Source organism: Trematomus bernacchii, unplaced genomic scaffold (genome assembly GCF_902827165.1).
Source record: "Trematomus bernacchii unplaced genomic scaffold, fTreBer1.1, whole genome shotgun sequence".
In the NCBI taxonomy this organism is placed as follows: Eukaryota; Metazoa; Chordata; class Actinopteri; order Perciformes; family Nototheniidae; genus Trematomus; species Trematomus bernacchii.
In genome coordinates, this window is record NW_022987698.1 from 2,480,402 (window position 1) to 2,504,011 (window position 23,610).

General features: G+C 39.3%; 2 protein-coding genes across 11 annotated transcripts in view; one reads left to right on the plus strand and one right to left on the minus strand.

Annotated features, from left to right (window-relative positions):
- The window catches only part of ca16b (carbonic anhydrase XVI b), a 95,498-nt gene extending 83,712 nt beyond the window's left edge, over positions 1–11,786 (plus strand). Inside the window, exons 15-29 of the mRNA XM_034138920.1 lie at positions 1,264–1,355; positions 2,510–2,606; positions 2,725–2,807; positions 3,109–3,243; positions 3,340–3,474; positions 4,038–4,210; positions 4,353–4,488; positions 5,174–5,320; positions 5,735–5,828; positions 6,394–6,470; positions 6,652–6,780; positions 6,957–7,103; positions 7,244–7,386; positions 8,298–8,433; positions 8,687–11,786. Of these exons, the coding sequence (XP_033994811.1) occupies positions 1,264–1,355; positions 2,510–2,606; positions 2,725–2,807; positions 3,109–3,243; positions 3,340–3,474; positions 4,038–4,210; positions 4,353–4,488; positions 5,174–5,320; positions 5,735–5,828; positions 6,394–6,470; positions 6,652–6,780; positions 6,957–7,103; positions 7,244–7,386; positions 8,298–8,433; positions 8,687–8,833 (1,871 nt within the window). The 3' untranslated portion in view covers positions 8,834–11,786. The remainder of the gene's footprint in view (positions 1–1,263; positions 1,356–2,509; positions 2,607–2,724; positions 2,808–3,108; positions 3,244–3,339; positions 3,475–4,037; positions 4,211–4,352; positions 4,489–5,173; positions 5,321–5,734; positions 5,829–6,393; positions 6,471–6,651; positions 6,781–6,956; positions 7,104–7,243; positions 7,387–8,297; positions 8,434–8,686) is intronic.
- Positions 11,787–12,642: 856 nt separating this feature from the next.
- cadpsb (Ca2+-dependent activator protein for secretion b) overlaps positions 12,643–23,610 on the minus strand; it is a 61,201-nt gene continuing 50,233 nt past the window's right edge. For 7 of the 10 annotated variants that reach the window (XM_034139458.1, XM_034139464.1, XM_034139462.1 and 4 more), the window contains 9 exons: positions 22,858–23,019; positions 21,097–21,252; positions 20,822–20,969; positions 20,629–20,703; positions 19,473–19,556; positions 19,024–19,056; positions 18,751–18,858; positions 14,349–14,453; positions 12,643–13,939 (listed from right to left, as the gene is read on the minus strand). In XM_034139458.1, coding sequence (XP_033995349.1) covers positions 13,763–13,939; positions 14,349–14,453; positions 18,751–18,858; positions 19,024–19,056; positions 19,473–19,556; positions 20,629–20,703; positions 20,822–20,969; positions 21,097–21,252; positions 22,858–23,019 — 1,048 coding nt within the window. In that variant the 3' untranslated portion in view covers positions 12,643–13,762. The remainder of the gene's footprint in view (positions 13,940–14,348; positions 14,454–18,750; positions 18,859–19,023; positions 19,057–19,472; positions 19,557–20,628; positions 20,704–20,821; positions 20,970–21,096; positions 21,253–22,857; positions 23,020–23,610) is intronic. The other 3 variants (XM_034139466.1, XM_034139467.1, XM_034139465.1) reach the window with 1 other exon arrangement.

The window sequence follows — 23,610 nt, forward strand, 5'->3', positions numbered from 1 at the left end:
CAAGCACCTATTAACCGTTGTCAATGTGATTTCCTTTATGGCTGCACAGTTTCAGTCCATTTACATGTGAAATGGCTCTGGTGAAAACCTCTGTAAGAACTTTGTGACTGTCTTTTTGTTGCCTTTAATGTCCCAGGCAACAGCGCAGTGGCAGATAGTCGATATCAGACTTTACTTTCACTGTGGCTTAAAGCTCAGGGACATTTCAAGGCTTTGATACCACAGTAAAAGAGCACAGTTGATGCCAGTATTGACTACACATTAATTAGGTTTTTTCCCTTCTATATCCCCGTCTGCTTCTTTTCTTCCTTTCTTTCTGTCTTTTTCTTTTTCTCTCTTAGAAACTATGGACATGTTCTAGCAGTACATATATTCTGAATGACTAACCATGTGCCTGATGTTGAAAATGTGCAAGATAATTAAATGTAACGCTTTAAGTGCTAATCATTTGCATAATGTATCTCTCATTGATGTGTGTATACATTAACATGTTTAAAATAGAACATTTTAAAATGAGATTGCTGTTAAGTATTATATTGCTCACAGTGATGATGGGAACATATCTCTGCACAGTTTTCATCTCCAGTCAAGTAAAAAATGGACCCAATCACCCTCACTTCATTTAAATGTCTAGCTCCTAAAGCCACAATTCACAGAGAACCATTCAGAAGAACTGATTAGACTGATAAGTGACTCTTGACTCTAAAACGGGGGATGGCATTTTTGATAAATGAACAGATTAACAATCAAGAATCCACCTTAATGCCGAAACCACTGAGGCAAGTGAGAGCTCTTAAAGCCCCAGCTGCGGGGGTGTGTTAGTTAAGACATTCGCTATTATCATAAGCAATGACAGCTGGGTGCCCTGCCCTATTGTTCCAGTGTGATGGTGACCAGCCTTATCAAAAGATCCCTCTTGTGTGATGTGGGGCTGATTTGACTCCGATGAGACAGATGCTACCTCCTGTAAATGCTCAAAATACCAAATCTAGATATTTGTAATAACGTTCAGTCTCTTAAAGTGGCGCAATATGGATGATCTAGTCTTTTCTTTTGTACTTAAATAAATAACATTTCGGAAAAGAAAAAAAATATGATATACATTGGTTTCCATGTTTGGTTTCCAACAGACAAAACACTCACACAATGTACACGCACACACAATCTCAGTATACATGGTGACTAAAACAAACCCTAATAATGCACTAGATTCCCACACACAGTAACATGCACTTTGCTAACGGTTCTGTCTTTTTCCTGCAGATGACATGGAGGCCATCCCCGTTAAGCTGTTTATTAAACACATCATGGAGCTCTACAAGAACAACCTGCAAGGTTTTTCTGAGGAGTTTGAGGTACACTTTCAACACCACTTAAATACTGATTATTTGTAAAGCCTACTTAACCTTGAATATAAAACTAAAGGTGGTTTTAAATTGAAGTTGTGTTTAGTTGGTCTGTACGAAGGGAATAAACAGGTACATGTTTGCCTTTTAGTTCTGCTCGGCTCACATTGACTGATTATAAACCAACAATGAGAAGTAAACAAAGAGTCATATTGACTGACAGGTAACTCTTTGATTGGACGGTTTTGGCAGCTGTCATCTGCATCATCTGCAGTGTGGTCATGGCATTGCCTTAATTATTTGTTTGTGTCCTCTGCTGTTTCAAAAGATCTTAAAAATGTCCTGATAATTAGCCTTTTCATTAATAGTGTTTTTGGTTTGTTCATGTCGTACATTTCACTCAATCCTTATTGGCTGGACAGTTCACTGTCAGCAGATGAATGATTTAGCACTGATTTCTCCCCCTGTACTCTGCAGATGTTGTCTGCAACTGGGCCTGGGTCTGAACAGTGGTTAGAGATTATTTAATGCATGTGTCCGTGAGCAGGGTATTGAGCAGATGGTTGAGAGAAAGACGGAGTAAAAGATCAGGAGAGACGGAGGTTAATTAGAGAAGGTCTGTCTGCTGGTTGACTGGACGGGAACACATTCTCTGTGTAACCAGGTTAAGAAACGAGGAAAAGCTCTGACCCCAGAGGATTCCTCCTAATTGGGGTCATTTGATGTGAAGTCTGTGTGCGTAATTTTTTTAATGCATCACAATGAAGCCGTGTTGGAAATTCTAGTTGTATTTTAGGGGCGGGTGGGTGCAGCAGGGTGAAGTGAAGAAGAGGAGATGATGGCTGTCTTACTGGAGGCCTGGGTTCAAGACCCTGTGGCAGTAAGCATCTGCTCTTTTCAAGTGTCCTTGACCGAGACACTGAATCTCTTCTGAAAGGTTCTACTGTAGAGTTTATCCTGAGCTCCTGACGGATGAGACCTAGTTTGGAAAAAGAAAGAAAAGTTTCCTTGTAAAGATAACAGAAGGAAAGGGAAAGATGTACTTGTCATGAAATAATTACAGTTTCTTTAGAAAAATCATGTTAACAGTTAAATGGTGAATTCCAACGCATTTTTTATACTTATTTAATAATATCCATCTCTGTCTATTTTCCTCTCTCCAGGAGGTCCAGCGCTCCACGGCAGACCTGAAAATCACATCAGAACACTCCAATCATCCTGACAACAAGCACAAGAACAGATACATCAACATTGTGGCCTGTGAGTCAGCTGTAAAATCTGATTATGACGTCTACTGCTGCGCAATCCAGTTATGATTTTATAACGCGTTTTCATCCGTTTAATAATCCGAACAAATATATATCAATGCTCTCCCTAGACGACCACAACAGGGTGAAATTACGAGCTCTGGCGGGGAAAGATGCCAAACATTCGGATTACATCAATGCCAACTACGTGGATGTGAGTATTACAAACCGCTTATTAGTTTTCCTAATGCAGGTCCTGGTGTGGTTTTCTTTTTTGTGTTGAAATTCACCAGCAAGGCAAATATACATTAAAGTATCAAATCATAACACCGACAGACAGAGGAAAAAGATTGATTTCAAGAACATTGATTGATGTATAAATATTCAGAATGTCAGCTGAAGGAGTGGATTTCATGACCTACCTTTGTCAGTAATCCAGCCATATCGGCTATATCAGCGGTGGGTATAATATAAAATATTGATGGCATCTATATTCTCCCACTCTCCTGTTTCAGGGCTACAACCGGCCGAGAGCTTATATAGCTGCCCAGGGTCCTCTCAAGTCTACCTTCGAGGACTTTTGGAGAATGGTGTGGGAGCAGAACACAGGAATCATCATAATGATCACCAACTTGGTGGAGAAAGGACGAGTAGGTTCACTTTATTTAAAAGTAAAAATGCTCAGAAAAGCCCTTGCTGTATTTCATTGTTTTTATATAATTCTTTCTGTCTTTTGTGTCCTGTAGAGAAAATGTGACCAGTATTGGCCGACAGAGAACAGCGAGCAGTATGGGAATATTGTAGTGACGCTGAAAAGCACCAAAGTACACGCCTGCTACACACTGCGGCGTTTCCTTATAAGGAATACTAAAGTAAAAAAGGTAATTTAACGTCAAACTTGTTTTAATCTGTTTTGTTTGAATAATATTGAACTTTTTTTAAACCTGGATCAGTTTGAACCAGCTAATTGTAAAGATTTTAAAACCAGCTGTAAGTTGGTCCAAAATAACAGTTTTAAGGACCAAGCCATAAATTAAACTTTAGTGCATACCATTTCCAGTTTTCACAGTATTTTTTTGGTTAGTGGCATAACATTTGTATATTACGTAGGTCAATTGGGTTGTTTTTGTGGTATGTAATTCATATCTTCCTGGTTTACATCATTGTGAAGCAGTCACATTTTAACTGGTAACCTATTAACAAGCTATTTTTTAAAAAAGTTGTTCTGGTAATATCATTATAAAAGCTTAAATTATGCATCCCTATTTGAGTGTTGCTGAAATAGTGTTGCATTATATTACCACTTAGGCTAGTTATAACATTGTGTTTGCTAAGTTTGTTCTTAAAACAACTAACAGCTGATACAGCCAGCCCATGATAGTGTCCTCCCTGTGCGAATGACAAAGATTCTGCAATGGGTCACAAGTCTGCTCTCATGTTTTAGGGTCAAAAGGGGAACCCAAAGGGGAAGCTAAATGAACGCATCATTGTGCAGTTTCACTACACTCAGTGGCCTGACATGGGAGTACCGGAGTACACCCTCCCTGTCCTCACCTTCATCAACCGCTCGTCAGCAGCTCGCACTGCAGACATGGGCCCGGTCCTGGTGCACTGCAGGTACGCTGCTTACTGTAGTACTCAGGCTAAATGACTGTTAATTACTGTGCAAGTGCTAAAGTCTCATAATCCCTGATTTGGTTAACAGCTCCCTCTATGGGCCTGTCATCATGCTCATGTTGCTCTGTGCTTTGCTTCTCAGTGCAGGGGTTGGGCGCACAGGAACGTACATTGTCATTGACAGCATGCTACAACAGATGAAGGACAAAAGCACAGTCAGCGTCCTGGATTTTCTCAAACATATCCGCACACAACGTAACTACCTAGTTCAGACTGAGGTAAGAAGCCCGAATTTCTACCTTATGTTGTGAAACTATAATTTGTTCACATCAAAAAGGTCATCTATGATTTAAAGATGGAGAGGGAGTAATGAAATGTTTTCAGTTTGATACTCTGGGCTCAGGTAAAGGTCACATACCTGCTGCAATTTCATTTCAACGCTCAGTACAAAGTAATATACACTCACCACGATACAGAGGAATGTGTGCACTGGCTGTCCTCAGGCCACAGCCATGTCTTTGATTCTTTAACTGATGGATGTTTGAGGTTATTTCTGTGTCCTCCCACCTTCACTTTTTTCTGTCTGCACACCTTCTGATGTTGTATGTTTTGGCTCAATTCAGGCTCAAACTAACTTTCGTTTCTTTATTCTTGGTTATCTGTTAAATCAGATACAAGTGAGGACTTATGTTTGCAGGTTCAAATGATTAATACAGAATATAATTCACTAATACATAATGATCAACATATAAGTATATAAAGTATTACAAGATGGCCCTGTCCTTTTACCAGCTTCAGTATTAAAGTAATGCGTACACATTAAGGCATCCAGAGTTGTTATTCATTTATATAATATATATGATTCTGAAATGAGTTGTAACTTTTGGTACATTCAACATTCTTTCACATCGTTATAATATTGATCTATTTCATAGTTTTGTGCTCTTTTGCTCTCCCCTTTAGGAGCAGTATGTTTTCATCCACGACGCTCTGATGGAGCTCATTATGAGCAGAGACACAGAGGTGCCTGCCTGGCAGCTGCACAGTTACGTCAATAGCATCCTCACCCCCAACTCGGCAGGCCGCACCATGCTGGAGAAGCAGTTTAGGGTGAGTAAAGTTTATCCGAGTCTGACTGGTCCGTTTAGACGAGCTGTCACCGTCTGCAGAGGCACCGTCAGCTGAAATCAAGGCTGTTTTTGGATCAGAAGCTTGTTAGCAACGTGCACGGTGGCTTTCCACTCCCAGACAGGAATAGATTGAAGGCGTCTCTGATGTAGCTGCAATAAAGTCATGTCTGTCACCCCTGCTGCCTTATGCAAAGCTTGATGAATGTTTCATCAAGCTCCTGCTCAGTCAACATCAGTAGAGGGAAACGAATTGCTCGCCAATAATGTCCCTTCCTCCAGGGCTCCAGATGCACGTTATTAATGTTTTTTTTTTTTAAATGTATGATTCCATGGCACAGTGACTCTGAAAAGCTGACTTTTTGTAACTTGTGGTCTTTTGGTTCTGTCTCACCAGCTGTTGACTCAGTGCAACGCGCGCTTTGTGGAGTGCTTCAGTGCCCACAAAGATTGCAACAAGGAGAAGAACCGCAACTCCTCAGTGGTTCCCTGTAAGTATCTTATCTGTAATACCACAGCACACTTGTGATAGAGCTGAGGTTTTGGAGAACCAAGGTCATGTCTAACATGTAGAGTAAAGCTTCAGGAATCTGCACTCAGATCTGGTGATAGTGGGTTTACAAGTAAGGTATAGTGGTTGCAACGATATGGTTACATTTGAAGGGGTTTGGGAGAGACATTTTTAGCCTTTGCAGACCTTTGACACGCAAAAAGCCTATACTGTATAACATACTACAGGAACAAGAAGACCCCAAAAAGCATAAGAGTGCCTCTTTCATTTCAGAAATGGAATAAAATACTACTCAGTCTCGTAGTTTTCTACATTTTCCTGTTTTCCACTCCGTAAATTATTAAAGACAATTCTGCTCCAAAATTAGATTATATTTCCATAATGCTATAAATGAATCTTTCTATGCTTTCTCTGCACCCTGGCAGGGAAAATGACTTACTTGTTGCTATAGTAACAGCTAGGGCATGTAATGAATGTGTGCATTATCAGCCAGTGTAATATAGAGACCTGCAATTTAATACTTTTCTTTTTTCTCCTCTCTTCAGCGGAGCGAGCAAGGGTCGGACTCGCCACTCTGCCTGGAATGAAAGGAACAGATTACATTAATGCATCCTACGTAATGGTACAGTGTGTTAGCCCAGCTTCTCTTTCACTGCTCACTGTGTGTGTGTGGACATTTATTGACAGGTCTGACAGTTTGGATGACAGTTTCTGAGAAAATGATCAGCAGTCTGTCAAAGACATCCATCAGTTTGAGTGCTGTGAGCTTCTGAAAGGCTAACAGCTCCCATCTGTCACTTCAGGGTTACTTCAGGAGTAATGAGTTCATCGTTACCCAGCATCCCTTGCCCCACACCACCACAGACTTCTGGAGGATGATTTGGGACCACAACGCTCAAATAATTGTCATGTTGCCTGACAACCATGGCCTGGTAAGTAACACAATAATGGTCTTAATCTGTTGTTTGATTTGCCTTATATAGCTATAATTCTCATATAAGGAAACACTGAAATCTAGTCTGCAAACCAACAGAAAGCATAATGACAGCTTAACCAAAATAAAAACAAATAGCGAATAAATGAAGGTTGCTATGTTGTTTCTCTGCAGGCTGAGGATGAATTTGTTTATTGGCCGAGTCGGGAGGAGTCCATGAACTGCATCGCCTTCACTGTCACACTCATCAGTAAGGACAGACTGTGCCTCTCCAACGAGGAGCAGATCATCATCCATGACTTCATCCTGGAGGCCACTCAGGTACCCGGGGCCCACATGCACCGTCCTTAGATGAATGTGATTCTCTGTGTTTGATGACTTCATTTGTAGAGTCCCAATTAAATATCACATCATCTTCTGTCATGTGTGTCCTACGAGTGACATTGCTTTTCTGTGGACAGGATGACTACGTTCTGGAGGTGAGACACTTTCAGTGCCCTAAATGGCCCAACCCTGATGCTCCTCTCAGCAGCACCTTCGAGCTCATCAATGTCATCAAGGAGGAGGCCATGACTAGAGATGGCCCTACCATCGTGCACGATGAGTACGTTTACCTCCAAGTTGTTTTCAGTCAGCACAGGGACAGTACACGTCTACCTAAGATTCAGTGATAGAATAATCCAGGACTCTATAGATTAATTAATATTAATTATATTTGTAATACACACTGTTGAACTTGGACTCAGACAGTTCAGACGTGGTCCATGAATCCCTTGATGTTTAATTGCCTTTTACTTGTCCTTATTAAACTGTAGTACTTGCACTACAAGGATGAAATACAAGCCACTAAATGTGAAGTGCTCTCCATAGCTCGGGGTTTGAGTGTCCTCTTGTTAATGCTAGCGCTGACAATCTACAGGCGACTACCAAGATAAACAAAAGTGCCATTCTGAAGTCTCTCAGTAACCAGGCAACCATAACAACTTTCACAACAGTTCCCAGCTGATGTCTTTCCGACAGACCTTTGTGCCTTCAGCACCTCGGCTGCTGTTAGTGAAAACATCAGCTAATTGAATACTCTCCGCCACCGAAGGTCCTGATAATTAATCACACTTCATCCCTCATTTACCTAAAGCTGTAGCTGTTGTTGTCTCAGACTTCAGGCCACTCCGTCTCCCCGACTACTTACACCAGAGGCTAATGTGATGGGATGCTAATTGCTAACAATCTGTAAGGACTTAGTTGCTTAACTGCAGACTGGCAAGTTATTAACATTATATTCTCTGCAAACAAGTAACTGCCGATGTGTGAAGAAGTTAATGGTGATGAGATCTAAACAATTACATTTCACACACGACTCACACACGACACATTACAGCCCAAGACATTGTCATTTTATAATGGAGTTTAACTAAGGATTTATGAAGTGTAATGTAACATTGTTTAAGAGCACCTGGACAGTAAGTCCAGACTGATTTAGACTGAGTATAGCTGATTTTGAACATTTCCTCATAGGTATGGAGCCGTGTCAGCGGGCATGCTCTGCGCCCTCACCACACTGTCCCAACAGCTGGAGAACGAGGGCGTCGTCGACATCTATCAGGTGGCGAAGATGATCAACATCATGAGACCAGGCGTCTTCACAGATATAGTAAGTTCACTTTTATGTCAAATACAAACCAGAGGGATTTCTCTGGTCAGCAGTTTCAAATTTGAAACATAATATTGAAATACCTTCAGACAGACCCAGTTAGCAACTAGCTGTAGAAAGGGGATGAACATTTAGTAGCTAACAAGATGGATTTTTACCTTCAGGAGTTGGTGGGAAGAGCTTAAATGCATAGCTCTGTAGCATATTGTAAGATGTGATCTTAAGTGTTGTGTGTTTGTGTTCATGTGCACAGGAGCAGTACGAGTACCTTTACAAAGCCATGCTCAGCCTGGTGGGTAACAGAGAGGACGGCCTGAGCCCCATGCACATGGACACTAATGGGGTGGTGGTGATCGCAGACGAGTCGGACCCCGCGGAGAGCATGGAGTCGCTCGTCTGAGGACGTCCTCACAGGCACTTAATTTGTAAAAACTCGAGAACTTTTCGGAGGCCTTTTTTGCCAGACTATTGATTAAATGAATAATCTTATTACTTTTTATACTGATAAAAGTCTTTTGATATTTATGTTTTCGTCCTTTTTTTCTTGTCTTAAATGTTATCCTGCTGAGCGTTTGCACCTGTTTAAGTTGACGTGAGGGAAAAGCAGCTCTGTCCAGTTTGCACTATACTATCAGTGTTACTGCCTAAATCAAGTGAATGAAGACGTTTAACAGTTAAATCCTGGCATCATCACATGACCAGGATCTTTGGATCACATAAGACAAACCTGAAGCGTGAAGGCCAGGATGAATTAATGCGATCTGCTTCTAAAAATGTCTCCAAACAAAACATTACAACACAAAGTAGCCCAGCACGCATTATGTCACTTTGTCACCTCGAACCGTTTTGAGGCTCCGCTCCATCTGGTTGAAACTCTTTATCACATATTAAGAGACTATTACCTGCTTAATATTCATATATTGTCCAAGTATCTCACTGCTGTCTTGTATAATGTACTTACGGCTTATTTTGTTAAATTGTGTTACAACATCTAATGTGAACATGTATTGCTTTTTACAGGGATTTATATTGTTATATTGTTTTGTAATATATATATATATATATATATTATATCCTTAATAGCCAACCAATGTTTTTCTTTTTTTTAGTGCTTTTGCCTATTTGTTGACTGGCCTTGATGTAGATTCATGTTTTTATGAGACTGCCATGAATAATCTACAAAGCTCAATTTTTTTCATCATTTTTCACAGCTTCTTTACCCACAACTGTCAAAACTCAACAGTTAACACATGTAATGGGTATCTGTATTGAAACAGTACAAGGTCTACAAGAAGTATTCACCCCACACGAACTTCCATGTTTTATTGTTTTACAACATCAAATCACAGTGGATGAAAATCAGTAGACAAAACTATGTCAAGTGAAAACAAAAGTCAACACATGTTTGATCTTATTTCATTGCAAAAAGAGTATGTGGATAGCTTTGGACATCTTGACACGTTTGCAGCTTATCACGTTGCCCTGTCAAACTCCATTTTACAAAGCGATAGCAACATTTCTAATCCTGCCACTGATCCTGGACTGAATTGAGGTTCTGACCTGGCCACTGACAGACTTTAACAGGTTCTTAAGAGACGACATTGCTGTTTAGCTGTGGCTTCATATTTGCTGTCCTTGGTTTGATGAAAAAATTAATTCTGCAGTTTCCCACGTAAAGAACCAGAGTTTCCTCCAGGACTTCTTTATATTTTACTGCATCAATATTACCGTCTACTTCTTCTTAAGCCTTGAAGGGGCCTGTTGCAGAGAAGTATCCTTAACAGGCCTCCTGATGAGGACGGTATGTTTTAGCCGATGTGTTTGGCTCACAAAAAGGCTCGCTAATGATCTTGCCCTTCATTTCACCACAATTAATTTTTAAGAGCTGGGCCATACTGCTTTTTAATTTTCTATAATTGTATGTGGAATCTCCAGTGCCTTGGAATTGTTATTCCTTCCCCCTAATTGATTACATCTGTAAACCTATTTTCTTTAAGTATATGTTTGTTTTCATGGTGCAGTTTTTGCCTGGAAATGTACTTAATAGCTATGGTTTCCAGAAATATTTAACCTAAGAAAATGTGTCACAGCGTGATTACACTCAGCAGTCTCTATTCGACTTGAAACAAACTGGCTGCACCGGTGAGATATTCAATCTCATAGTGAGGGTGAATATGAGTTTTATTTTACATTTACCTAATTTACAACTGTGAATCAATTGAGACTTTTTCTTTTACAAGTGTAAAAATTATCCTTATTACATCCACTGTGATACAAACTTGTAAATAAATAAAACGTGAAAAGATCCAAAGGAGGTGAATATGTGTTAAAAGTCACTGTATATTCTTGTAAGGGAGGGTGGGGGGCTTATTTGTAACCAAAGATGTGGTTCCAGTTTGCAACATGTAGGTGGTTTTGTCCTGAGATCTATTTAGTCCATTTAATATCAAGATTGTTGAACCTTGAAGTGCAGATTATCGTTGTCAGAGGTTAAGCATGTTTCTGTTCCAGCCTTGGGAACTTATCTTACAGTAAACCTCAGAGTACAATATTTTTAAATTGAGACTGTAAAACGTATTTTATTTGGGTCGATATTGTGTCAAGGCACTATTTTGTGACCTAATTATAAGCCCTTTTAAACCCTGAACCTCCCTCTCTCTTGATTGATTTATGTGTATCGTTTTACTATTTAATAACACCCTCTTCTCTGACAAAGGGGAGATTGCTAAAATCAGTTCAAACTCTCCAACATTTGGAGAAAAGTCCAGATTGCTGATCACTTAACTGCAACAAAACATATCCTAGATGTTTCTTATGAATACCAATCGCCTCTCTGTTTGATATTTCTACGCTTGATGTGTACTGTGGCAAAACACATTAACTAAAAAAAAAAGGAAAAAAAATGTCTTATATAATCTTTGTGATCATAGAGGTTTATATTTTCATACAAATATTTGGTTTGTATAGTGGCCATGAAACAGTTTTGTGGGAAATGTATTATCCAAATCTCCACAGAAAACCCCCCGCAGTCATACCGGCCCCTTCGAGGTCCACGCTGATATTTGAAGCAGATATTTCCTGACATTTGCTGAACGGTCCAGGGATCCAGTGTGTGAGTTCAGTATAGTTCTCCTAGGTTGGTAGTGACGTCTATTTTGTAACGTTAAATTCGAATAAAATGGTTTTGTCCATCATATCACATGTTTATATGATGTGTCATAGCCATATATTTCTATGATGCTGTCATATACCATATTATAGTGTAATAGTGTCATTTAATAGGTACATTGTATTGCTATTTATGAAATAAAGTTTGGGTTTGGGTGCACAGCATCCTTGTACATGGAACTACAGATGGAGGAGTTTAATGGCATGAAAAAGCAAATAAGCAACCTTGTTATACTGTCGCCCCCTGCTGGCAGTCTGTCACCAAACAACAGTGGTGGAAGATGCTTTGCTCCGATACAACATACTCAAAAATGTAACTAACTAGAAGTATTAGCATCAAAATGGACTTATAGGCAGCATGATAATAATGTAGCTTGTTAAGGTGGAGCTATTTCACATTATTTAATACACTATTCTATCATATAGCATTTAAGTGTATACATTATACAGTATATGACCACAGGTGTTGTAGTCTATAAATCGTAATCTGTATTGTAGAAACTGGATATTAAATAAATGTAGGGAATTAAAAAGTACAATAACATTGTAGTATATGGTGGCAGGAAATGTAAGACTAACATGAGTTGAGTTACACTAGCTGTGGGCTACAACCTGAGCCTCTTTTTTAAGGCCTATATGTCGGCTCTTTGGGAACTTGACACAATGTAGTACTGAAATAGCTATTAGCAGTTCCTGTTGCAATCTATCACAGGTTGAACTGACCACTACTCATGGATTAAGTTAATACTGGAGAAAACCTCAAATGTGACAATATTATGCAAGTTTTGGTGTTATAAGAGCATCATATCATTTTACTTTCTTCAAAATGGAATATCCTTACAAAGTGTATGGTGATAGTGTATCTAAAAATATTCCCATCATGTCTGTCTGAATGAGACTCAGAGAGGAAGTAGCTGAAGTACAGTCGCCTATTTGAGTTAATGTTCCTTTCCAACACCGCCATACCACCACTTACACAGCTCAGTGTACCTATAATTGTGTCTCCGGTGTAAATGCACCCAGTAAACATGACAGCAGATGCACATGTACAGTAATTTTTATTTAGAAGCCACAGCTCTTGCATATTACAACTGTTGGCTTTCATAAGGCAAAAGCAAAATGAATCCACCAGCTAATTCACACAGAAAACAGAAAGCGTTTGGGGAGGGTGGGAACCCACAGGCATGCAGCGATGGCTCAGAATGCAATGTACAGCATTTTATATTTATATATATATTTATATAATATATACAAAACAACAGTGAGACCCAAACAAATGCCAGACATCTCATTCTACACAATTACAGAACAAAGACGGACCAACTTTTCTTTTTTAATAAAAAAAAAATATTTCTGCTCTTTTCTCTGTACTGTAAAAGTGCAACTCAATTAAAATAGAACCTGTTTCAAGGCCTTTTAATGTTGAAATAAAAATAGAATCTCCCAAGTTATCAAAATGGAGCTATGAGAATATTGCATCTCTAGAATACCCACTCGTTGAAGTTCATGATTCCTGTTGAATCGTGTCTAATTAGTAATTGAGATAAGATCACATAGCATTGACACATGATAGAAATGCAGGTCTAGATAAACTGTTGATGTTAATAACAGTGAGTAGACAACAATGTATCTGTAACAGCCGTAAACAAATACAGAGGTTTATTTTTCAGTTTGAAGCAGTTGGCATTCACTTAAAAACAGACAAGACAAATAAAAGGGTTCACACACTCATCATCACGACAATGTACCATTAATGAATGTAGAATACGACAAAGAAGCGCCATATAGGTTTGCATTGGACAGGGACACACCTAATAATCTCACTCAACATCGTCAAACAAATGGTTCTCCATATTGCTTAGTAACACATAGAAATGAATTTTGAAACGAATGAATCAAAGATAGGTGCTATCTTTATCATGACACAGCTAAACTGCCAATCATGGTTATTTTTTTTACATTTTTATTTGTATTTTCCTCAGTATAAGTACTATTTTTATAGTTAATAGTTCCTTCATAGGCATTTCGAGCTGACAAAGAGGTCCTAGAGTGGCTATCTGAGTTGGTACATGCATCGGTAACCAGGCTAAAGTCAAAAGTGTGAAAGGGGGTCGGGGTGAGGGGGCTCAGGGGAGATGGCGGGAGTGTCAGTGTACAGGCTCTAGTCATCGTCTTCGTCCTCCTCATCGCTGTCCTTCATGGAGATGCCCTGCATGCCTCCTTCCCTCACTGAAGCCGTGGCCTCCTCCAGCGTCAGCCTGTTGCGCACCGTGTCGTACATCTTACTGTTCAGGGTGGAGTCGAGGACCCCCTGCAGGCGGAAGTCCCGGTACTTTTTCTACAGAAGGACAGAGGTAAATCAGCACTGTGTATTTGGGAAGTGTACTGAACCTGACGAGTGGTTCCTGTGCTACCTATAGCTCTTAATCTTATTATTTGTATTTCTGTTGTACCTAAATGTTCACTTTGTTTTATGGGGTTTTATCATTGATATTGTTGCATCGACTCAGTTGTCTTGTGTCTTATCTGAGAGATGTTTTATTATCATACCTTTTACCTCCTTGTGTCTATCTGATAAAGTGTTACATTTTGCTGCATGTACCTTTTAAAGTTCTTAACAAATAATCTGAGGGGAATTTCTTAGTTTGTTTTTAACTTGTGTCATTTTGTAAAGCACTTTGAGCTGCATGAGTTGAATGAAAAGTGCTATATAAATAAAGCTTTATTATTATTATTATTATTATTACCTTTGTGATCCTGATGAGGATTTTCAGCTGGTAGACGTGGAGCTGCTGCTCCATGCGTTCAGTGAGCCAGGTCCCCAGCAGGTTCATGGTGGCAGTGTACCATTGCTGAAACACATAAACACAACACTCTCCAGCAAAACACACACTCACACACATACTCAAGACATTGTAACATAAAACTAACCTTTTATGACGCACATAAAGAACATCTAAACACAGAGTACGACAATAACATGAACTTTCAAGCATCCTCGTGTGTGTAGCATCACTTCAATAAAACCGGCTAGAAGCTAGAAGACACGTGAGGATACTTTTCCTTTCACCCAGGTGCACAGTGTATCAAGTTAGTGAGGATTAAGGTGGAGTCTCCATCCCACTTCACAAGAAAGACATCCCTGCTGTTCTCTACTCAGAATCCGCAAACATTGCACGTTAATGTAAGATTAAAGTAATGTTCAAAATAAACAAATCATAAAAGCTACAAAGAATAAGAAGCTACAGTAAAGTGGGTTTGTTTCTTTGTGTCATGTATTTCAAATCTAAGGTAAAAAAGAACGTTCTTTACTTTCATTGCCTTCTGTCCTCATAGAATATGTAAAGCCCCTGAAAACTCTGTTTGTATAACTTTAAATATAAATGACTTGCCAAATTCAAAAGCTTAGAAAACCCAAATCCTTCGGGATCTTTAGACACTCATTTAAGTTGGTTATAAGTTACCAAGTTATAAGTGGGTGTTTTAAAATACAGCAATATCTTGTTCTAGGTTATGCAGTTATGTGTAACCAATGTACTTATGTGTAACCAATGTACCGCAGGTCTCCCTTGAAAAAGAGATCGTTGATCTCAATGGGATTTTTCACCTGATTAAATAAAGGCTACAAACAAACAAACAAGAAAACTAAAAAAGTTTGTTATTTTGGGAAATACACTTTTTCACCAGTTTGCTTAGTTGAGCATAAAACCTGGAAGAATATGAAACTGATAGCCTGGCTCTTTTCTCTCTCTGCCAACAAGCACCTCCAAAGATAGCCGATTTGCACTCAACTTGTTTGGTTAATTTGTACAAACTAGGGTATGAGAGTCCATGAACGTACTGCACCCAGGTATACTGTATACTGCAGCACATCATATTTTGTATAAATTAAAGAAACAAGATCTAATATCTTAAAAAGTCAACTTTAGAGATGCTGGTAGAATAGGTTACAATTGGACATCAGGCTAGGTGTTTTCCAGTCTTTGTGTTAAGGACAGCTAGCTGCTCCCGGTTCAAGCTTTCATTTTGAGCAGACATGAGATGGGTGTCCATCTTTCCCAAAATGTCAAACTATTTCTAAATGTATGCCGCATCATAGTAACAAGCAGATTGAGGAGACTAAACTCAAAATGTGTGTGTGTGTTTATGTGTTGCCAAGACACACACAAAGACACATGCACACCCACACGCACAACAGAACCCCCATACACACACACACACACACACAATGTGACATCCACACACAGACTGCATTTTTAGCACTGAAAGGTGCAATTTAAAGTAAAACCCGAAGCATTGATACAACTGCTACATCATCAACCATTGACAGATGTATCAGTCTCAAACTGTAATTACCTTTTAATAACTACAAATTATTCTCTGAGTCAATATTTAAGCTGCATGGCCCATTAATTATTGAAGGCAATTGCTTAGCCTTTATTAATAATGTATTCGAGTAGATGCCGAGCTGCATTTAAATATACGGAGTATAGAAAATGACTACTGTATAGGGAGTTTAAATTAAAGTTTTGACGCAATTCATTAGCAAATGAAAAATAGAATGAGAGTGAGTAAATGGTTAGCAGGCAGGGAGCAGCGGTGCTATTGTCTTGTACCTTGTCGCTACTTTACTTTGGGTATCGGTGTCCCAGACTGTATAAAGTTAAAAGTGACAAGAGAACAGCACCCAAGTCTAATAGAAACAGCTTTCAGACCTGCAACTTCAAAAAATAGAAGTCAACTTGGAACATGTGAGTAGGCAGGAACGCAGAAACAAAAGCTTCAATTAGAAGTGGGATAATATAATTGCTTGGTTGTTGAGTTACGTTTGAGCCTTGGTTTAGTTTTCAACAAGATTAGGTGAATGGTTGAAAGGTTTGAACTTGTGGCTCGATATGCAGATGCCTGTCCACTTCACAGTCGAGTTGAGCGTGCAGTGCATGCAGACCTCGCAGGTGGGTGGGTGGCAGATTACGTGCTAAGGAAAACTGCTCTATGTGCAAATGAGGCAGAACTCTGAGGAGGAGGGTCATGCTAGAAGATGTACACAGGAAGATTATTTGACTCTAAAATCATGCCAACCAACATAATGTGATAAAACAACGCAACGCAACACCAGAGATAAGTGCCACTTTTTGAATAGAGGAGGCAGCAGGAATGGTGTTAATCAGAAAAGAGGAGATAAAAAGGATTGAAATTAATTAGTGAAAGAAAGAGAGATAAAGTAGAGCCTAAGCAACATCTAGGTTTTTTCACATGCATGCAAATGGATGGATGGAAATGCATTCAGATGAAAGAGAAAAACATATACATCCTTGAACTAAAGCAGAGTTTAAAATGCTAATAACTGAAAGATTCACAGCTTGTGAAATCTTCAGAAGGGTTTATCATGACAGTGCTGAGTAGGATTTTGGTGCACTTTGGGGCCACACAGAGGACACGAGGGGTAAAACTCCACACTAGAAAAAAGTGACAGAACACAGACGGAGACGAGGGAGCTAGTGTGAACCTCAAAGACAAAAGCAGACCCACTTCACAACAGCATCACTCCTCACTCCAAAACAAACAAACAAATACAATAAATCATAGTTATTTGGCACGAGACTCCTGCTTCTACAGCCAAACACATCCATTAGGAAACCAAAGGGAGCATTCTGAGGATCTCTCAGACAAATAAAACGTTACGTCACTGTCTCACAGAACTGGGAATTTGTCAAACACACAAAGCCATCAACACCTGTAGAGACGCAGGTCTGTACAAATAGTTTCTGAATGACATGAAGCACACACATCACAGAAATATGTGTTGTTCAAATCACACATGGAGGACACATTCTGTCAATGTATCCCATTAGGATTATGCTTTTGTAAGACAGTGCTCTCTTCACCCTGTCACACTGGTTCCCAACCTTTTATAGCCATGTCATGTCTATTGATAACCTAGCATAATTTATTTTTATTTTATTTTATTTTATTTAGCACCAAAGATATAGAACTTTGAGGAAAATATGACCTTCCCCCGAGCTGGTGTGTCGCTCTTTGATTAGTACTGAAGGATTATTTTGTTTTGAAGGGGATTTTTCCTTTTTTTTTTAAATTGTTAATTGGAAAGATGTACTTAAAATATGTATCATATATAATGCAAATTCACACATTTACCTTATTCTCTTATCTGGTTTTGGTCTCCTATGTTCTGCCACTACTTATTCATCTCTCTTCCATTTTATCAGATAGATTCCCTATAATAATAATAATACATCCATATCTGCTAGAATACGTTCATTATGGTTACACTACTGTACGTTCAGATGGTGCAACTATACAAAGTAGAACGTTTAGTACTAATCTATTGAGTTACAGTGTAGCAGTTATTTTTGACCTGGTGACACAGGTTGCTGAAAATATTTTACAATATATAGCTCAAATTTAAGGGGAAGTCAGAAGCTATTCACATTATTTATAGCAACAGAAATGTTTTTATTATTTTCCTATCCTGTAAGTCATCACATGACCTTTCAGATTTATGTTAGAAGGGTCTTGACCTTCAGGTTGGGAACCACCGCTCTAACAGACCAAGGGTATTCGACATGTCAGCCTCAGAGTTTGACATCATTTTGACCCTGGCCCATCCAGCAGTGCATCCTTCACCCAGCATGTTCAGCTCAGAGAAACGTGTGGGTGCTACACTGTGGACTGAGGCCAAGAGTGCTGAGTGCCATTTATTCAGAAGGCTGACATGCTTTATGTGGAAAGTATCCAAAAGCACAGTGGTGAGCTAAACAAAAGTACAAGTTGGTGGTGTGCTGGTTTATGTTCTTTCCAGAGAGCACTGCTTCAAATAATCCTTTTTTGAGGATGCTTTTATGGACTCTTTGTAAATAAAAGTTTCTTTTTTTTAATACACAAAGACCCAAAAGCAGTGTGGCAATGCACACCAGAATGCAGAGGGCAGCTGCTAAGGCTTTAAGAGAAGAGAGACAGAAAGAAAGAGAAAAGTCTAGAAGGGTAGAGGATCAGAAAAACCTTTTCTGCCAGGCTAAAATACATTTGCTGCTCTCAAAATGGGACTTATCCCTCCCTGCCCTGTTGTTTTGCCACATTTTGGTAGGCCCCTCCCTTTTTGTGAGGAGGAGACGGCATCTTACTTACATCAAATAACCTTTCTATATACACCTCCTCATTGACCTTATCACGGAGCATATCCTGAGAATGGCGCACAAAGGTCACGTAGCCGTCGGCCACGTCCATCCCAGGCTTCTGTAAAACAGAAACAGAGCAGGGTCGGGGCTCAGGAGAAGAATAAGCAAACACAGGAGAAACACTGTTGATGATAAAAAACTAAATTAAGCTTGCTCAGCTGCATCAGGTTAAAACAAACAACGAACACACAGTGGTGAAGTGGTAGGGCGTTATTGCACTTACAGGTACATCCACATATTTAGAGGCAGCTTTCACCTGAAATCAGAAAACAAAATTGTCAAACACAGGCTGAAAGTTTATTGAAAAACATTTGAATTTCTATCATTACTGTACCTTTAGGGCTGGGTATCATTTTACATGTTTCCATTGTATTGCAAATATGTTTCTTGAGTTTTGACTCCAAAGCAATAATTTGACAATAGCTTACTTTGACAGATACAACATGTTTTTTTTCCTATAGATCCCTTTTTAAAAGTATAATACAATCAAAATTGAGAATATTTCAAGATAAACAGATCACTGATCAGTTGAAAGGATAGACAAGCACAGAGCTAAGGCAAGCATTTAATCCAAGCTTTAGGTCATAAAGAGTATTGAGGTTCGATAACCAGCCCTAAATATGACTAATGTGCCCATTGAGTGAGGATCTAAATAAAGAAACTTCATCTCACCGTGAATGAGAGGAATGAAGAGAAGAGAGTGCCTTCATCGTATCTGGAAATCTTGGCCAACACGCCCTCCAGAATGGCAACAAACTGCGAAACAAGAGAGAAACAGCATTAAGTGTTACAGTGCTAACATGCTGATATTAAGCAGGAATATTGTGTTTACCATGTTAAAGGTAGGGTAGGTAATTTTGGAGAAACCGGCTCGAGATCGCTAGAATTTGAAAATACACAACCGGAGAAAATCTGCCACTTCCTTATAGAGCCCCTCCTCCAACACACACGAACGCGCACATGACCAATGAGGGCACGAGATAAGTGTGTGCACAGATGGAAGGCTGACAGGCAGGTAGGCCATCCAGTCATTTTAGCCGGCCCGGCTAAAATGATTGGTCGTGCTTTTTACAGTACTACGGCTTCCACAGATGACATTTTGTTATGGATTTTTTGTCAAAGCACTTAAGATATTCATTGCTATCGGGATGTTAAGAGCATTCCATGGAATATAGCAAAAAGTGTATCTTGAGCCGGTTTCTCAAACTTACCTACCCTACCTTTAAATACCTTAAATTAAGAATCTGCTTTTTGCAACTAACTTAAATTACAGCTGAGAATGTCATTAGTTTTGCATGTATTTAGGAATAAACTAAAAATATTTGAGATTTTTTTATTTTGACCTGATGATGGCACCAGATGAAAAGTGAGGAACATAAAGTGATTAGGCAAGGCAAGTTTATTTATATAGCACCTTTCAACACAGGGTAATTCAAAGTGCTTCACAAAAAATGAAAAACATTAAGAACATTTTTTATTTAAAAACAGTCTTTAAAAAGCAAAGATAGTAAAATAAACATTAAAATAAAAAAGACATGAATAAAAGTTACAGTGCAGTTTAAGATATGAATAGCTCAATTAAAATCAGCGGCAAAAAGAAAAGTCTTCAGCCTGATTGCAATGTATCCTGAGAGGATAAATAAGAGGATTCATCATTTGTAAACCTTGAATATATGTACACAATTAAGTGCCATGTCCAGTAAATGTTTTGTTATTTTACAGAATAAATAAGAACTTTATGAAAATTAAAATGTATCATCAGTATTAAGAATGAATAAATAATAACAAATGATATATTGTTATATTGTGAAAATTGATATAGTCTCACCTTTGCAACCAGAAACAGGATCATATCTTTCACACTTTCCTCAATCAGCTCGTCTATTGTGGTGTGGTACTGTTTCTGCAAAAAAAAGGTTAGAAGTTTTTAACAAAACATCAACTCAACAGATAACAAAAAAGAAAACTACCTAAACTAAGTGTCAATGATCAACATGCAGTCCCTGTGAGGTGGAAGTTACCTCTTGGCCCATCTCCATTGCACACAATTTAGCTGATTGGTCCTTGGCATCCACCATCACGTTGAACATGGTGCATAATGTTGGAGAAATGCGGAAATCTGTGGACTTGCTGCTCTTTGTCAGCTTGGACTCAAATGCCATCTTAGTGCTGCAATGAAAGTGAAATATTTTAATGCACTATAACATAACTTTCAGTTTGTTGAATCTCAACATTTGGTGCCCCTAAGTGTGTGCAGTTTCTGTCAGTCTCTCTTCTCATGCGACCACACACGCACCGCTTGACACAGTTCTCGATCATGTTGCTCGACATGAGCTGGATGCGACTCTCGAGGTGTTTGGCAAACTCATCCTCAGGCCAGTGCAGGTCCCTGATGAAGGTCTGCAGGGCATCCAGCTTCCAGAAGAGATCCTCCGACGTCCCGGAGCCATTACTGCCATTGACCCAAACACACACACACATGTTAGAAGACAGCGGGCGGTCACCTGCTGCAGAGAGGGGGTTGGGGAGTGGGGGTTGTGGCAGGTGCAGAGGAGGATGCTGTTCCTCCACACCTAAAGACAGTCAAATTATACTCTGACCATATACTGACTGGTTCATCCGAATGTCTGTCTCAATATCAGTGTTTCTGAACAGTCAGTGTATGGGAGAAAAGGAGCGAGCAGGGTTTACTGTAACAAATCAATAACCATGCTGTAGAGCAGGGGTTTCAAACTCAAGGCCTGGGGGCCAAATCCGGCCCGCAACTTCATTTCATGTGGCCCGCAAGAGCTTGCAAAGAATATAATACGTTTATTATACGGTTACATGCCACTTTACAGAAGCAGGTTGCCCATAAACTAGATGTCCCACAATGCATCTCGTTTTGTGACATGCGCACTGAAGAGACTTGCAATTATTTGCCCTGGACTTCTGCTTTCAGACGTAGTTAATTATTACCCATATCCGATAATAATCAAATTCAGAGGCAATGATGTAATATAATACATTATTTTATATATATATTATATATTTATATAGTTACAACCGGCCCTTTGAGTGCAACCATAATGCTAATGTGGCCCGCGATGAAATTGAGTTTGACACCCTTGCTGTAGAGTATGATTATTGACTGGGATGTGAAGTGGCCACATGCAGGTAAAGTCACTGCAGATACGGCAGCTAATCAAATTGTGTCAAGACAAAAGAGTGGAGAATGGGGAAGTGAGAGAGGGCATGTAAGAATGGGATGTACGGACTGAGTCTGTTTCCACCCAAAAACTGTGCAAATTGATTTCCCTTCATCACAGGCCCTCTCTCAACATCCATGCCCCCAGGCTGGTGGAGCCCCTGGAATAATTACTGAACAAATCATGCAGACCTTTAAGGGCATCCTGAGTAGAGCTCATTGGAAAAGTGCTGCAGGGAAGATGTGGAGTCTCAAGGAAAGGTGATAAAACGGACAGGGAGCTACCCAGCCTCCCCACGCTATCATCTCCAATCCAAGCCCTTCCAATCAGACCACTGGCAGGTGCTCAAGGTCAGAGATGAATCTGAGGCCACTTACGATCTACAGTGCACTAGAAATCACTAAAGCAAATGTCTGTGGAAAACAACTCTGGGGAGATACATTTTTTGTGGAATAGATAACTTGACTTGCAAATGGTTCCAAATAGCCTTGGAGCGATATATTGTATTAATATATACATGTAGTATTTCATTGCTTTTGGCCTGTATCTCCACACCTCAGCTCAACAGCATGCATGTTGAGACAAATGAGAGCGTGTCTCATTTTAGAAAGCAGAACCCCATCTCCTCTAACACCTTTCAGAGAGCTCTTGGCATGAACATGGAAATCGTAATGGAATATTCACACAAGGGAAAAACCAAATACAATTGATTTTTGTTTAACATTGAATCTCCAGTTAGAGATATCTAGAAAATATTTTTGCTGTACTTCAAAGAACAAAGAATTTGATTGTTTTTTGCTGAGGACATCTTCATACCAAGGCAGTCTCAGGTTGTTTAATATGTTTAAGTAAACTAATTGAATACACACTCAGAGTCATATATAGCAGCCATCCATGACGGGGTAGAAAAGCTAGGCATTTGTGGAAGGTTAACTGATAGTCCTGCTACTGGCACTGGCAGATTTGGTACTTTGGGAATTTGGAGGTTCACATTTGGTAGATTCACATTGGGCAGATTACTTGTTAAACTCCTGCAGAAAAGACAGACAAAAAGAAAAAAAGAATCTATAACAGTGATGTGGAAGCTGCAGAAAGCCATGTAACACTCATCATAAAAGTAACGTAAAATCTCAAATTAGGTGAAGACAGGAACGTAGAGTTGCACACATAAACAAGACCAACAGTAATTGTCAAAGATGCACATTATACAAAGACCTACAGAGTAAAGAGAGCTCATGATGCACATATATACTGTATTAAATGCAATGACAAGGAAAAGCAACTTAATAATACTGATAACAATAAAAACTAATAACGTTTTACCTTACAAATCTTAAATATGATATTTTCAATACAAAAGCAAAAGTGTGAAAGCCACAACATATAAATTATAACAGCAACATAACAGAGTGAATGCCTTTTGTTTCTGGCAACATGTCAAAGCACACATTATGGAGGTTAGTTCACAAAACAAAACAACAGAGACATGTTGCCCTGACCTTATTGTGTCGGAGAATAGAAATAGAAAGACATAAATAAGTCAAAGACTTATAACCGATTTTTCCAGAGAATAAATGGGTTATTCAGCCCACTCTTGGCTCATTCTTTAAAGTGAACCCTCA